Here is a 12,008-nt window from a genome sequence, read left to right as displayed (position 1 = left end):
ATCTGTGCAAGGCATTGTTAGGTACTTGAGACATCTCATTTTTGTGTGTGTGTGGTACTAGGGATGGAACCCAGGGGCCTTCTGCCTCCGAGTGACACCCCAGCCCTATCTTTTAATCTTTATTTTGAAATAGGGCCTTACTAAGTAGCTGAGGCTGTCTGCGAACCGCTATCCTCTGTCTCAGGGTCTCTCACTATCCTCTGTCTCAGCCTTCCAAATGCTGGGATTACAAGTCTGCACCACCATGCCTGGCCTCATTTAGTATTTTTAACAATCCAGTAAAGATATTTTTTTTTTTTAAATAAAATTTTTTAATTGTGTCATACATCTTAATGGTAGAAGCATACATGCACACATCACTCATTTAACTCTTTCCCAATTCCCACCCCATTCTCTCTCTCCTCCCTCCTCATGTTTGGCTTCGTGATTGACTTTGACAGTAAGATCTTTTAAAAAATTTTTAACCTTTAGCTAGGCATGGTTGGTACATGCCTATAATATCAGTATATTGGAGGCAAAAAAGGAGAATTGCAGATTTGGGTCAGCCTTAGCAACTTAGTGAGACCCTGTTTCAAAATAAAAAAAATAAAAAGGTCTGTCGAGATCCTGCTTCAGAATAAAAAATAAAACGGTCTGCAAGGATAGCCTGGAGGTAGAACACCCCTGGGTTCAATCCCAGTACCACAAATTTTTCAATTTTTTCTTTAGTGTATTATAATTAAAATAGTATGATTCATTGTGACGTATTCATTAGGTACACATCACATAATTTTGTCAGTTTCATTGTCCTTCCCTCCCCTCATGAGGTTTTGATATTCCTGATTTTTTAAGAAGAAAATTTAAGTTCAGGGAATTTAAAAAATGGGCTGTTGGTGGTGCCCAGCATTGTGCTAAGTGATCTTCACAATTCTATGAATTAGGGATATCAGTATCCATATTAACAAACAAAAAAAATTGAGCCTTACAGAAGATTATGTCCAAAGACTTTGTACCAGTAAATAATCGAATTTGGATTCAACTTCATGTATTCTAAACAATAACCTATTAGTCTTGATTCTTCTCACTCCGGGTGGTTCTCTTCCCAGTGCATCTCTCTACCTTCTTATACTGATCACATAGTTTCTTAAACTGAGTTTTGAGAGTTGGGCACTTATCTGGGTAGAACTGTATCCTCAATCCTTGAATGTATGCAGGGCATTGACTTTGGTATCATTCTCAATTTTTACTCTTAATTACTGTTAGGAATGGTTCTTTCTGAACCAAACTTAGGTATGAAGCTTATCTTTGTGTGGCTGAGAACCTCTCTACCCATATGCTGTTTCTTAGGAACAAATCAGTGAGAAATTAATTAGTATGAAAATAACAAAAAATGCCTACTAAAACTCAAGCAGGAAGTTTTGCCTACCCACCACTTGGTGTATTACAATGTATAGGCAGTTTTCTATCTTTTTTCTTATACCTTGGAGTAGCACAAATAAAAATGTTAATTTTGTATCCATCTGTATAAGGTTAGGGATTTTATAAATAAACAATGTGAAGGTGTTTCCTTCACATTTTCTAAGCTCATTTGTCATTGTCTCATCTTTTTTTTTTTTTTTTTTTGGTGGTACTGGGGTTCCTGGAAGCCCTTCTACCTCCGGGCTACACTCCCAAACCTACTTTTACATTTTTGTTTGGAAACAGGGTGTCCTAAACCAGCGCGCGCGGCTGGCTTCGAACCTGCGCGATCCTCCTGTCTCTGCCTCCCAAGCGCGGGGATTACAAGCGTGCGCCACCACGCCCGACTATCATTGTCTCATCTTTAAGAATGATTAAAAGTCAGCCTTGCTTTTAGATAGTGACTTTCAGGATTTTTCTTACCTTGTCTTTTAAAGCATTACTACTTAGTCTGGTCTGTGGACAATTCCACAAGGAAAGATAGTACAGAAATTGAGAGCAAGTATTTAGAAACACTGATAGCAGATTAACCATGCTTCATCATCAAACAGGTGATTTTTAAATTTTATATATTTCCATTCACAGCAGATTTGGAAAACAGACATATATGCTCTTCTTTCACCAACATTAGAAGCACTTTTCCAAAGCATAGAATTAGATTTGAAAGATTTAAATTTCTCAGTTTAATTAAGTGTGAAGCTTTCTTTTAGTGATGATAGTTAATAAATTATTTCACTAATATAACTTTTTTCTCTAAGTAGATGCTGAGAGTGTAAACCTAGATGACTATAACATACATGTCATTGCAAGTGTATTCAAACAATGGCTTCGTGATTTGCCCAATCCACTCATGACCTTTGAACTCTACGAGGAATTTCTTCGAGCTATGGGTAAGAATGGGCTTCCTGGATTAGAGAGAAAGCTTATACTTGATAAAGGATGCTATCTTCAGTATAGATTATTAAGCTTTTCTCTAGTGTTTTAGCTCTTATAAATCCAAAGGTACATTTTCTGACAGTCGGTGTTTAGCTGCTGGTGTACTGCTATCTATTCATATGTTGACTTTTTATAGACTCATTAGAATATATTGTTTCTCACAAAGATACTGAAAGACTAGGGTTATAAAACATACTAGAAAGTTAAATAGGAGGTTTAAGGGTAGATTTACATTTATTTAAATTGTGCAAGCACTGTGTGTAAAGCTCACTATCTGTTTTATATGGGGCCTAAGAGGTTTTGGAGTTTGTTTTCTCAGTGCTCCAAATTTGTAGGATATTGATGAAGGCCCACCTAGAGGTATTTAAGCCTTGAGGATTTATAAATTATGTGACAGTTGACTTTTAATGAAAAATCCATCTGCGTCCCTATCCTGCCACCACCTTGTGCACAGTGTCTGTAGCATATAGAAGGGGATATTCAGTCTTTCTTACTACTCTTACCATTATTAGGCCTTCAGGAAAGGAAAGAAACAATCCGTGGTGTGTACTCTGTCATTGACCAGCTCTCCCGAACTCATCTCAATACACTGGAACGCCTCATCTTTCATCTAGTCAGGTAACTTCAAGAAGCAAGGAAATGTTTAATAGCTTCTTTTAGATTCTTTTTAAATAAATGAAAAGCTTTTTCATTTGGAAAACAGATATGTTTATTTGTGTGTAAGTGTGTGTATGTATGTATGTATTCTTCCTGTTTATAATGTCAGTGCCTTAAATAGGTGGTTAGTTCTACTCTTGGAACAGAAATTTTTAGCTGAGCTAGACTACTTAGCAGAGGCTTCTCTGCCCTTATTTTAGCCATGTAGTAGCTCTAGCTTCATGATGGCACTGTGTAGCTTAGCCTCTTATCTAACTCCTGAACTATAAAGTAGGTATTATATATGTTGACCTAACTTAATTCATGGGAGATGGGTTTGGAATGTGCTCAGGAGTTTACTGACTAAAGAGGCTTTGTGAGTACCCTCTTCTCTTTGTATTAATGTGAGCAATAGTTGTAAGAATGTTATGTGTGTAATATGACTGTTTGGAAATGCCTTAAAGCCTTTCCTCTGCATTCTTCAGACATGTCCATCTAGTGATGTTGGCCTGAGCTATTGGTCACAAATTTCCCTTAGCAAGCTGTCTGCAGATTGGACTGTTTGAAGGAACAGAGTACATTTTCCAGAGGCAAAGGAACAGCTTTGGGAAAAGTCTATATGTCTACTTAAACTGATCTGGATATCCTTCTAGTACTATGAGACTGATATTATACTAGCTTCTTTTCCTTATCTCTTCTGCCAACTGCCATCCTCTTCATTATTTTTTCACTTTTTTTTTGTTTTATTTTGTTCCTTAGGATTGCCCTACAGGAAGACACTAATCGAATGTCTGCTAATGCTTTGGCCATTGTGTTTGCACCCTGCATTCTTCGCTGTCCTGACACCACTGACCCACTACAAAGCGTACAGGACATCAGCAAGACTACCACGTAAGACCAGCCACCATCACCTTTGCAAGACCTTAGGGACTTCTGAGGTGGTGGTGTCCCTTTATCCAAATCTCAAACCTAGTGAATGATTTAATAAGTTCAGTGTCTTTAAGAAGATTGCTGGACACTGTTGGGTGTTCTTAGGCTGAAGATGTAAACTTTTAGATTGTTACGATGAACATCATCAGTTTTCAAGGGTCTTATTTTCAGCCAGGCATGGTGGTGTACACATGTAATCTCAGTACTTGGGAGACTGAGACAGAAGCATCACAGTTTTGAGGACAGCCTCAATAAGTAATGAGACTCTCAGCAACCTAACAAGACCCTATTTCAAAACAAACAAAACATTAAGAGCCGGGGGTGTAGCTTGGAGGTAGAATGCTCCTAGGCTCAATACCCAGTACAATCAATCATTGCTCTTTTTTATATACTTCTATTTGAGTGTTGAAATCATACATCATAATGAGATTCAAAGTGATACAAGCTATATATTTAACTTGATGTATACATTTAGTGATACCTTCATATAATGACATAACCTTATTCAAACTGTTTCATTCTTTTTATCTCTCCCATCTACCATGCTAAGTTCCCTTTCACAGTTCTATAATCTCCATTTATCTGAAGTCACTTTTGTTTCCTGTTTTCTCTCTAGCTTCCACAAATGAGAGAAAACATAACCCTTGACTTTCTGAGATTGGCTAATCTTACTTAGCATAATTTTATCTAGTTCCACTCATTTTCTTGAAAATGACATAATTTTCTTCCACTTTAAAGCTAAGTAAAACTCCATTGTATGTATGTATGTGTGTGTGTGTATGTATGTTATGTATATCACATTTTCTTTATCCATTTATCTGTTGAAAGACACCTTGGATGGTATTAATCTGGCCTTTAAGACTGCTTATAGTTTCTGAATAGGTTTTATCCATTTTATTAAATTCCGTACACACTGTAGCTTCCTGTTTAACCATGATCTTATGGCTCTGAATCCCTTCAGTTTTAGTACTTCAGTATTCCTATATATTTCACTATGGGCTTTTTTTCATGGGCTTCTGCTTTTCTTTTAAACCTTGACCACAAAAGGAATTTTTAAAAAATATCTGTACTAGCCGGACATGGTGGTACACATTTATAATCCCAGCATTCAGGAGGTGGAAACCAGAGGATCTTAATTTGCAGATAGCCTGAGCTACTTAGTGAGGCCCTTTGCAACTTTGTGAGACCCTGTTTCAAAAATAAAAAGACAAATAGGGCTGGGGGTGTATCTCAGAGGTAGAATGCCCCTGGGTTCCATCCCCAGTACTGCCAAAAAAAAAAAAAAAAAAAAGTGCCATAAAGAAACTTTTTGATTTAATAATATCACATTTATTTGTTTTAATTTCCTCAGCTTTCATGATCTGAGAAAGTTTCTGACACTTCCTGTATGTTGAAATGTTGGCACTGTGCCCTCTTTTAGTAGTTTCAAATTTTCTGATCTAATTTCAAGGTATTTAATTCATCTTGAGTTGACTTTTGTGCAGGATAAGAGGGCGGGGTTTAATTTCATTCTCCTACAAATGGATAATCAGTTTTCCCAACACCATTTGTTGAAAAGACTATCTTTTCTCTAGCATATCTTTTTGGCACCTTTGTCATACATCATCTGGCTGTAAATATGAGAATTTGTTTTCAAGTTTTCTGTTCCATTGATCTGTTTATCAGTTTTGTGCCAATACAGTGCTGTTTTTATTACTGTTTCTTTCTAGTATAATTTGAAATAAGGTATTATGATACTTCCGGTATCATTCTTATTGCCGAGAATTGCCTTGGCTATTCTGGGCCTTTTGCTTTCTCATATGAATTTTATGATTTATTTCTCTAGATCTTTGAAGAATGACATTGGTATTTTAATAGGGATTGCACTGAATCTATGGATTGATTTTGGTAGGATGGTCAGTTTGAATATATGGGGAGTCTTTTCATCTTCTAAAATCTTCTATAATTTTTCTTTAGTGTTTTATTATTTTCATTGTAGAAGCCTTTTACCTTCCTAAGTTTGTTTTGCTTTGTTTTTTCTTTTTTCTTTTTTTTTTTTTTTTGGTGGTACTGGGGTTCCTGGAAGCCCTTTTACCTCCGGGCTACACTCCCAGACCTATTTTATATTTTTGAAACAGGGTCTCTTAAGCCAGTGTGGCTGGCTTCGAACCTGCGCGATCCTCCTGTCTCCGCCTCCCAAGCGCGGGGATTACAAGTGTGTGCCACCACGCCCGGCCTTGCTTTGTTTTTTGAAGCTATTGTGATCATCAAGAGTCTAAAGAGAGAGCCTGCAGAATTAGAGATCTCTTTGTCAGCTATCCCTCTGATAGAGGACTAATTCTAGAATATATAAAGAGCTTTAAAAACTTACCACCTGCGCCGGGCGTGGTGGCGCACGCTTGTAATCCCGGCGCTTGGGAGGCGGAGACAGGAGGATCACACAGGTTCGAAGCCAGCCGCGCTGGCGTAAGAGACCCTGTTTCAAAAATATAAAATAGGTCTGGGAGTGTAGCCCGGAGGTAGAAGGGCTTCCAGGAACCCCAGTACCACCAAAAAAAAAAAAAAAAACTTACCACCAAAAAACACAAATAGCCCAAATAAAAAGTAGACAATTGAACTCAAAAGACACTCTTAAATAGAAGAAGTACAAATGGGCAATAAATATATGAAGAAATTTTCAACATCATTAGCAATCAGGGAAAAGCAAATGAAAACTATACCGAGATTTTATCTAACTCCAGTTAGAATGGCAATCATCTAAGAACATAAGAATAAATGCTAGCTAGGATGTGGAGAAATAGAAACTCTTACACACTGCTGGTGGGACTGCAACTTCTTTTTTTTTTATGATATTGGGGTTCCTGGAAACCCTTTTACCTCCAGGCTACACTCCCAGACCTATTTTTTATATATTTTTTATTTGGAAAAAGGATCTCTTAATCCAGCAAGGCTGGCTTCAAACCACCGCAATCCTCCTGTCTCCACCTCCCAAGCACAGGGATTACAAGCGTGCGCCAGCCACCACGCCCGGCCTGGGACTGCAACTTCTGTAGCCACTATGGAGATTAGTGTGGAGGCTTCTCAGAAGATTAGGAATGAAACCATCATATGACCCAGTGATCTCTCTCCTGGATATCTTTCCAAATGAATTGAAGTTAGAACATCATAGTGAATGCAAGCATATCCATGTTTATAGCTACACAATTCACAATAGCCAAATTATCTACTTATCAGCAGATGAATGGATCACAAAACTGGTATATATACACAATGGAATTTTATTCATCCATAAGGAAGAACAGACTTATGTAATTTGCAGGAAAATAGATGGAACTTGAGAGTATTATTCTAAGCAAGATGAGCCAGTCTCAGCAAACAAATAGTTGTGTGTTTCTCTCATATGTAGACGCTAGATAGAAATTGGGAAACAAGGGCAACATCAGATAGAAGAGCAGAGACTCCAGTGGAGTGATGGAGGAGGCTTACAGGAGGAGGGGAGGGGATAGAGACTAAAAAAGGTAATAGTTGAAATAATGCTATGTATGTGTAACTATCAGCTCTAATCTCAAAGGCACTTATGGGGAAGAGGAGTAATGGAGGTGGGACCTGGAAGGAAGTGCTCCATGGGTATTGTATGTATGTTCCTATCATTCTATACCTCAGTATGATGTACAATTACAGTGTATCAATAAAAGAAAAAATACTGTTTAAAAAATGATGCATATACTAGTAATCAAGATAAATGAGAGCCCGGCATGGTGGCGCACACTTGTAATCCCCACACTTGGGAGGCTGAGACAGGAGAATTGCACAGGTTCAAAGCTAGCCTCAGCTGGTTTAAGACCCTGTTTCCAAATAAAATAAAAAATAAGTCTGGGACTGTAGCTCAGAGGTAGAATGCCCCTGGGTTCCATCCCCCGTACCACCAAAAAAAAAAAAAAGATAAATGAGGGAGGAAAAAAACAGTATAACCAGGCTTGATGGTACACACCTATAATCTCAGTACTTGAGAAGCAGAGATAGGAGAATTGCAAGTAAAGGCCTACCTGGGCAACTTAGTGAGACTCTATTTCAAAATTAAAATGAAAAAGGCTATGGGTATAGCTCAGTGGTAGAGTTCCCCTGGGTTAAATCCCTACTACTACAAAACAGTGCTTAAATCTCATCCCCAGAGAGTCTGATTTAATTGGTATACAATATGGACTAGGTATTGAGATTTATAACCATTGCTCAAATAGTTTCTAAAGTGCAGCCAAGTTGTGACCCACCATTCCAAACCTTGTCTCTGAGCTCATAAAGTAAGAGATGTTGATTTCTTCATCCTGCGACTGTCTACCACACCTAGCTGAGAAACAGTTACTTGGTGCTATACTTTGCTTACTTCTGCTCTTTAACAGTTTTCTCTCTTCCTGTTTCAGTTGTATCGAGCTGATTGTTGTGGAACAAATGAATAAATATAAGGCTCGTCTTAAAGACATCAGTAGCCTGGAATTTGCTGAGAATAAGGCAAAGACCAGGCTGTCACTGATACGTAGATCAATGGTAAGACGCATGACATGGAGTCACAAGGAAAAAATGGGAAAATATGCATTTGTGATGTAAATATGGATTTTTTTTTCAAATCTTTTCTAGAAGGAACAATCAAAAGAAAATCACCACATTGTGGGGTCTTATAGATACTTGATGTTTCATCTATTAGCTCTTTTATTTATGTGTATAGAATATATGTTGATTAAATGTACACAATTTATTTGATAAAATTTTGATAAAATGCTGATGGCTTATTAATCTTTTCTGTTTTCTTTTTCTATCCTTCTATGAAAATATAACCCTTTTTTTCTCTACTGCCTTCCACCATCTGTTTCTATCTTCAGTCATGTTTCTTTGGGTGATCTGCTCAAGACTCCTGGGAGTAGAGAAATCATGTGCAACTGGATTTGAACTAAGACATTGGATTATTCATAAGGAAATAGAATTCTGTCAGTGAGGCTACTATTCTCAAATACATAACTTATTTTTAGGTTTTGAGATAAGCCTAATAAATAATAATTTATTTCCTTCACTTACCCATTTTATTTAATTCCTTTCATTGTAGTAGTGCCTTATATATAGATAATTTCAGTTATCACCAAAAATTTGTAGGATCTGAGTAACTGGAAAACAGTTGCATTGATCTTTAATTATTGCCTATTTGTTCCCTTTCTCTTAACTATAAAATACAATTACAATGAGCGCCTGCTTCAGAACCCCCATAAATTTCTAAGAAGCAAATTTTTCCATCATCATACCCATAATTTGCAGGAGTCCAGCAATACTTCCTCTACTTCTTCATAGTTTGCACTTAGAATGGCACTAAAATTACCCCATTTTTTAAAATTTAAACTTCCTAGCACAGTTAAGTGTTTCCTAAAGGTCTTTTGATTAAGTTAGTGAAAGGTCTTCTCTAAAAACAAAGAGCATAGCCTTTTTCCAGGCAGTAAAGGTATGAAAGAAAACTCAGCGTAGGATACTATCTAAATCTTTTTCCCAGGAATTAAGAACTAAAAATTTTCAAGTACTCAGTATAGAGAGGCCCAGCTTAGTAGTGCCCACCTAGGAAGGAAGGGAAGAGCCTTTTATCATATAGCTACTTTTCAAAGCAAGTAGACAAGCTGTGCCTTTTTTTTTTCTTTTAACCAGTGCTACAGAAGATGGATACATTCAGTCCTTTGAAAGATTAAACCTTCTCTTTTAATAGAGCAATGACATGTGCATTCTAACCTTCTGCTTTCCTTTTCATGTCCTTCCTAATCCAGAAACCTGTACTAATTGCAGTTAGATTTATGAGCATTACCCGCAATTCAGTCTCGGTATGTATTAATATTGGAATGTGTCACCGCCACTTTACATTGTTGTCTCTCATTCACCCAGGAATTGTTCTGCTCTGTCTCTCATTCATGCCTGTACACCCTCCATGTTCAACCCCAGTTCAGGTCCCACTTTTTGACCAGCCTTCACTTGCTTTTCTCTTAATCTCTTTCTTTAGAGCCTTCATTTTCCTTCCTCTGTATTGTGCAGTTAAACAATGTTCCTTTAAAATATACTGTTTTTTCCTCTTTGTCCGGTAAGCCTGCTTTTGCATTTCTTCTCTGGTTGAACGATTAAAAAGGAGAAAGTTGAAAGCATTGTGTTCAAATTAGTTTCTGTTCTATGAACTATGTTCCTAGAAATCTCCTCCAGATTATTATTTTTAAAATATCTATTACTACTTTCAGCATCTTTCATCACCAGTAATATTTATTTGTTCATTCATATCTGGACTCTACTGATATCTTCACAAAGTAGAAATGTGGCTCTTACCTACTTAGTATTTACCAGACAGAGAAACAAATACGAGCGAACAGATAAGATTGGTTCTAGACTTAAGTATCATGAAGTAGCGGAATTCACAGCAGGATTTCATTGCTGGTTCCCCTTTTCAGTTCTGTTGGTTATACAAAAGAATAATGGAGGGATAGAAAACTAAAAACAAATCTGTGGATTCTAATTTCAGAGACTCACTCACCTTTGTGTAATCATTTTATTGAAGATCCTGAACTTGTTGGGATATAAATTCAGAATAGTGTTGCTTTTTGTTTAGTAGTTTTCAGTTCTACTCTGTCAAACTTCCTTTTCCCACTGGATACCAACTCCTTGTCACTAATTTACAGTTTTCAAATGCTTCAGTCTCATTTCAGTAATTAAGACTCAGTTCTCTTCATATTAAAACTCAGTCACAGGCTTGATCCAGTGCTCTTCTCACTTCCAGGGCAGACGAGGTCTTAATCTGAGACTTTAAACTTCGGGGTTTGTCTCATACTTCTACCCTTTCTCTTTCTTGGCCTTTTCTGCCCCGACATTGAAACTGGGAGGAGCTTGGAGAAGGCAGAATTCTGATGATATCCCAGGGTTGAGGTGGTAGTCTTTCTTCTCTTTTTTTTTTCTTTTCTTTCTTTTTTTTTTTTCTTTTCTAACACTACTGTTCTGGTTCATTGTCAATAAGCTAAATGAGTGGCTGCTCCAGTTATATCTTTTGGCTAATGCTTATATCCCTGACTAATGGCATTGACACCATGTGAGAAGCTGCCAAAAATCTCAGAGCAGTTAAAAGTTATTCAAAATTCTAATAGTTATTTGAAATCTTATCACTGATAATTAATACTCTTCTTTCACTTGAAATAACATTATTCCCTTTATACAGTTTAAATGAAAATATGTACCACATACTCAAACCAGAATAATTAAACTTCATCAATTATTCCAAGTATTGTTTCATGAGTAAAGTAGCTCACGTATCTTGCAGTTCAGGCAGTTGCACAAATGCTTTCTCAGCCCTCAGCCAAGCATAGTGGCACACTTTTGTAATCCTGCTACTTGGGAGGCTGAGACAGGAGGGTTGCAGGTTCACAGCCACCTTCAGTTCCTTAGTGAGGCCCTCCACAACTTTGTCAGACCCTGTTTCAAAATAAAAGAATAAACAAAAATACAGCTGGGGGTATGGCTTGGAGGTAGAATGCCCCTGGGTTCAATCCTCAGTAACACAAAAAATAAAGGAGATAACTCAAGCAGATATGCCTTGTGTATACTTCCTGTTTTGTTATATGGAAAATAAAAAATAGTGAACTCAACAGTTATGGATTAAAAATTTAAGTTATACTACTTGATTGACAGCATAATATGAAATGGACTTTTTAAATTGGATAGTAGTAAAGAATATGATGACTACTAGTACATTTTCATCCTATTGCCTTGATTCATGGTAGAGGTATTAGCAAGTTTTTTTTTTTTTTTTTTTACAAACAGATGCTTGTATCTAAGTAGTACAAATGTCAACAATTAGAAGGGAAAATAGCATCTTAGTATCATTATGAAAATAACCCACACATTGCAGATCCTCTGAAATGATCTTGGGGGCACCCTCACAGCCCCATAAAAGGAATCCATTGACTATACTTTGAGAATCATCGTACTATATACATATCATAGCTTCTGGCTCACTTTAGTACCGGATGAAGATACACACTCACACAAACATACTGGCTATGTTTAAAGTGCTTACTAACCCTCCTTAT

General features: G+C 37.0%; 1 protein-coding gene across 2 annotated transcripts in view; it reads left to right on the top strand.

Moving 5' to 3' along the window:
• MYO9A (myosin IXA) overlaps positions 1 to 12,008 on the top strand; it is a gene marked incomplete at both ends in the record, with an annotated part of 187,408 nt that overhangs the window by 162,447 nt on the left and 12,953 nt on the right. Inside the window, 5 exons of one of the 2 annotated variants that reach the window (XM_080693311.1) lie at positions 2,199 to 2,327; positions 2,886 to 2,991; positions 3,769 to 3,900; positions 8,337 to 8,460; positions 9,714 to 9,767. In XM_080693311.1, coding sequence (XP_080549437.1) covers positions 2,199 to 2,327; positions 2,886 to 2,991; positions 3,769 to 3,900; positions 8,337 to 8,460; positions 9,714 to 9,767 — 545 coding nt within the window. The remainder of the gene's footprint in view (positions 1 to 2,198; positions 2,328 to 2,885; positions 2,992 to 3,768; positions 3,901 to 8,336; positions 8,461 to 9,713; positions 9,768 to 12,008) is intronic. The other variant, XM_080693312.1, reaches the window with a different exon arrangement.

This window comes from Muscardinus avellanarius (assembly GCF_963383645.1).
Source record: "Muscardinus avellanarius genome assembly, chromosome: 3".
Lineage (NCBI taxonomy): Eukaryota > Metazoa > Chordata > Mammalia > Rodentia > Gliridae > Muscardinus > Muscardinus avellanarius.
Note: the sequence above shows the minus strand (reverse complement) of the source record. Positions and strands in the feature narration are given on the sequence as shown.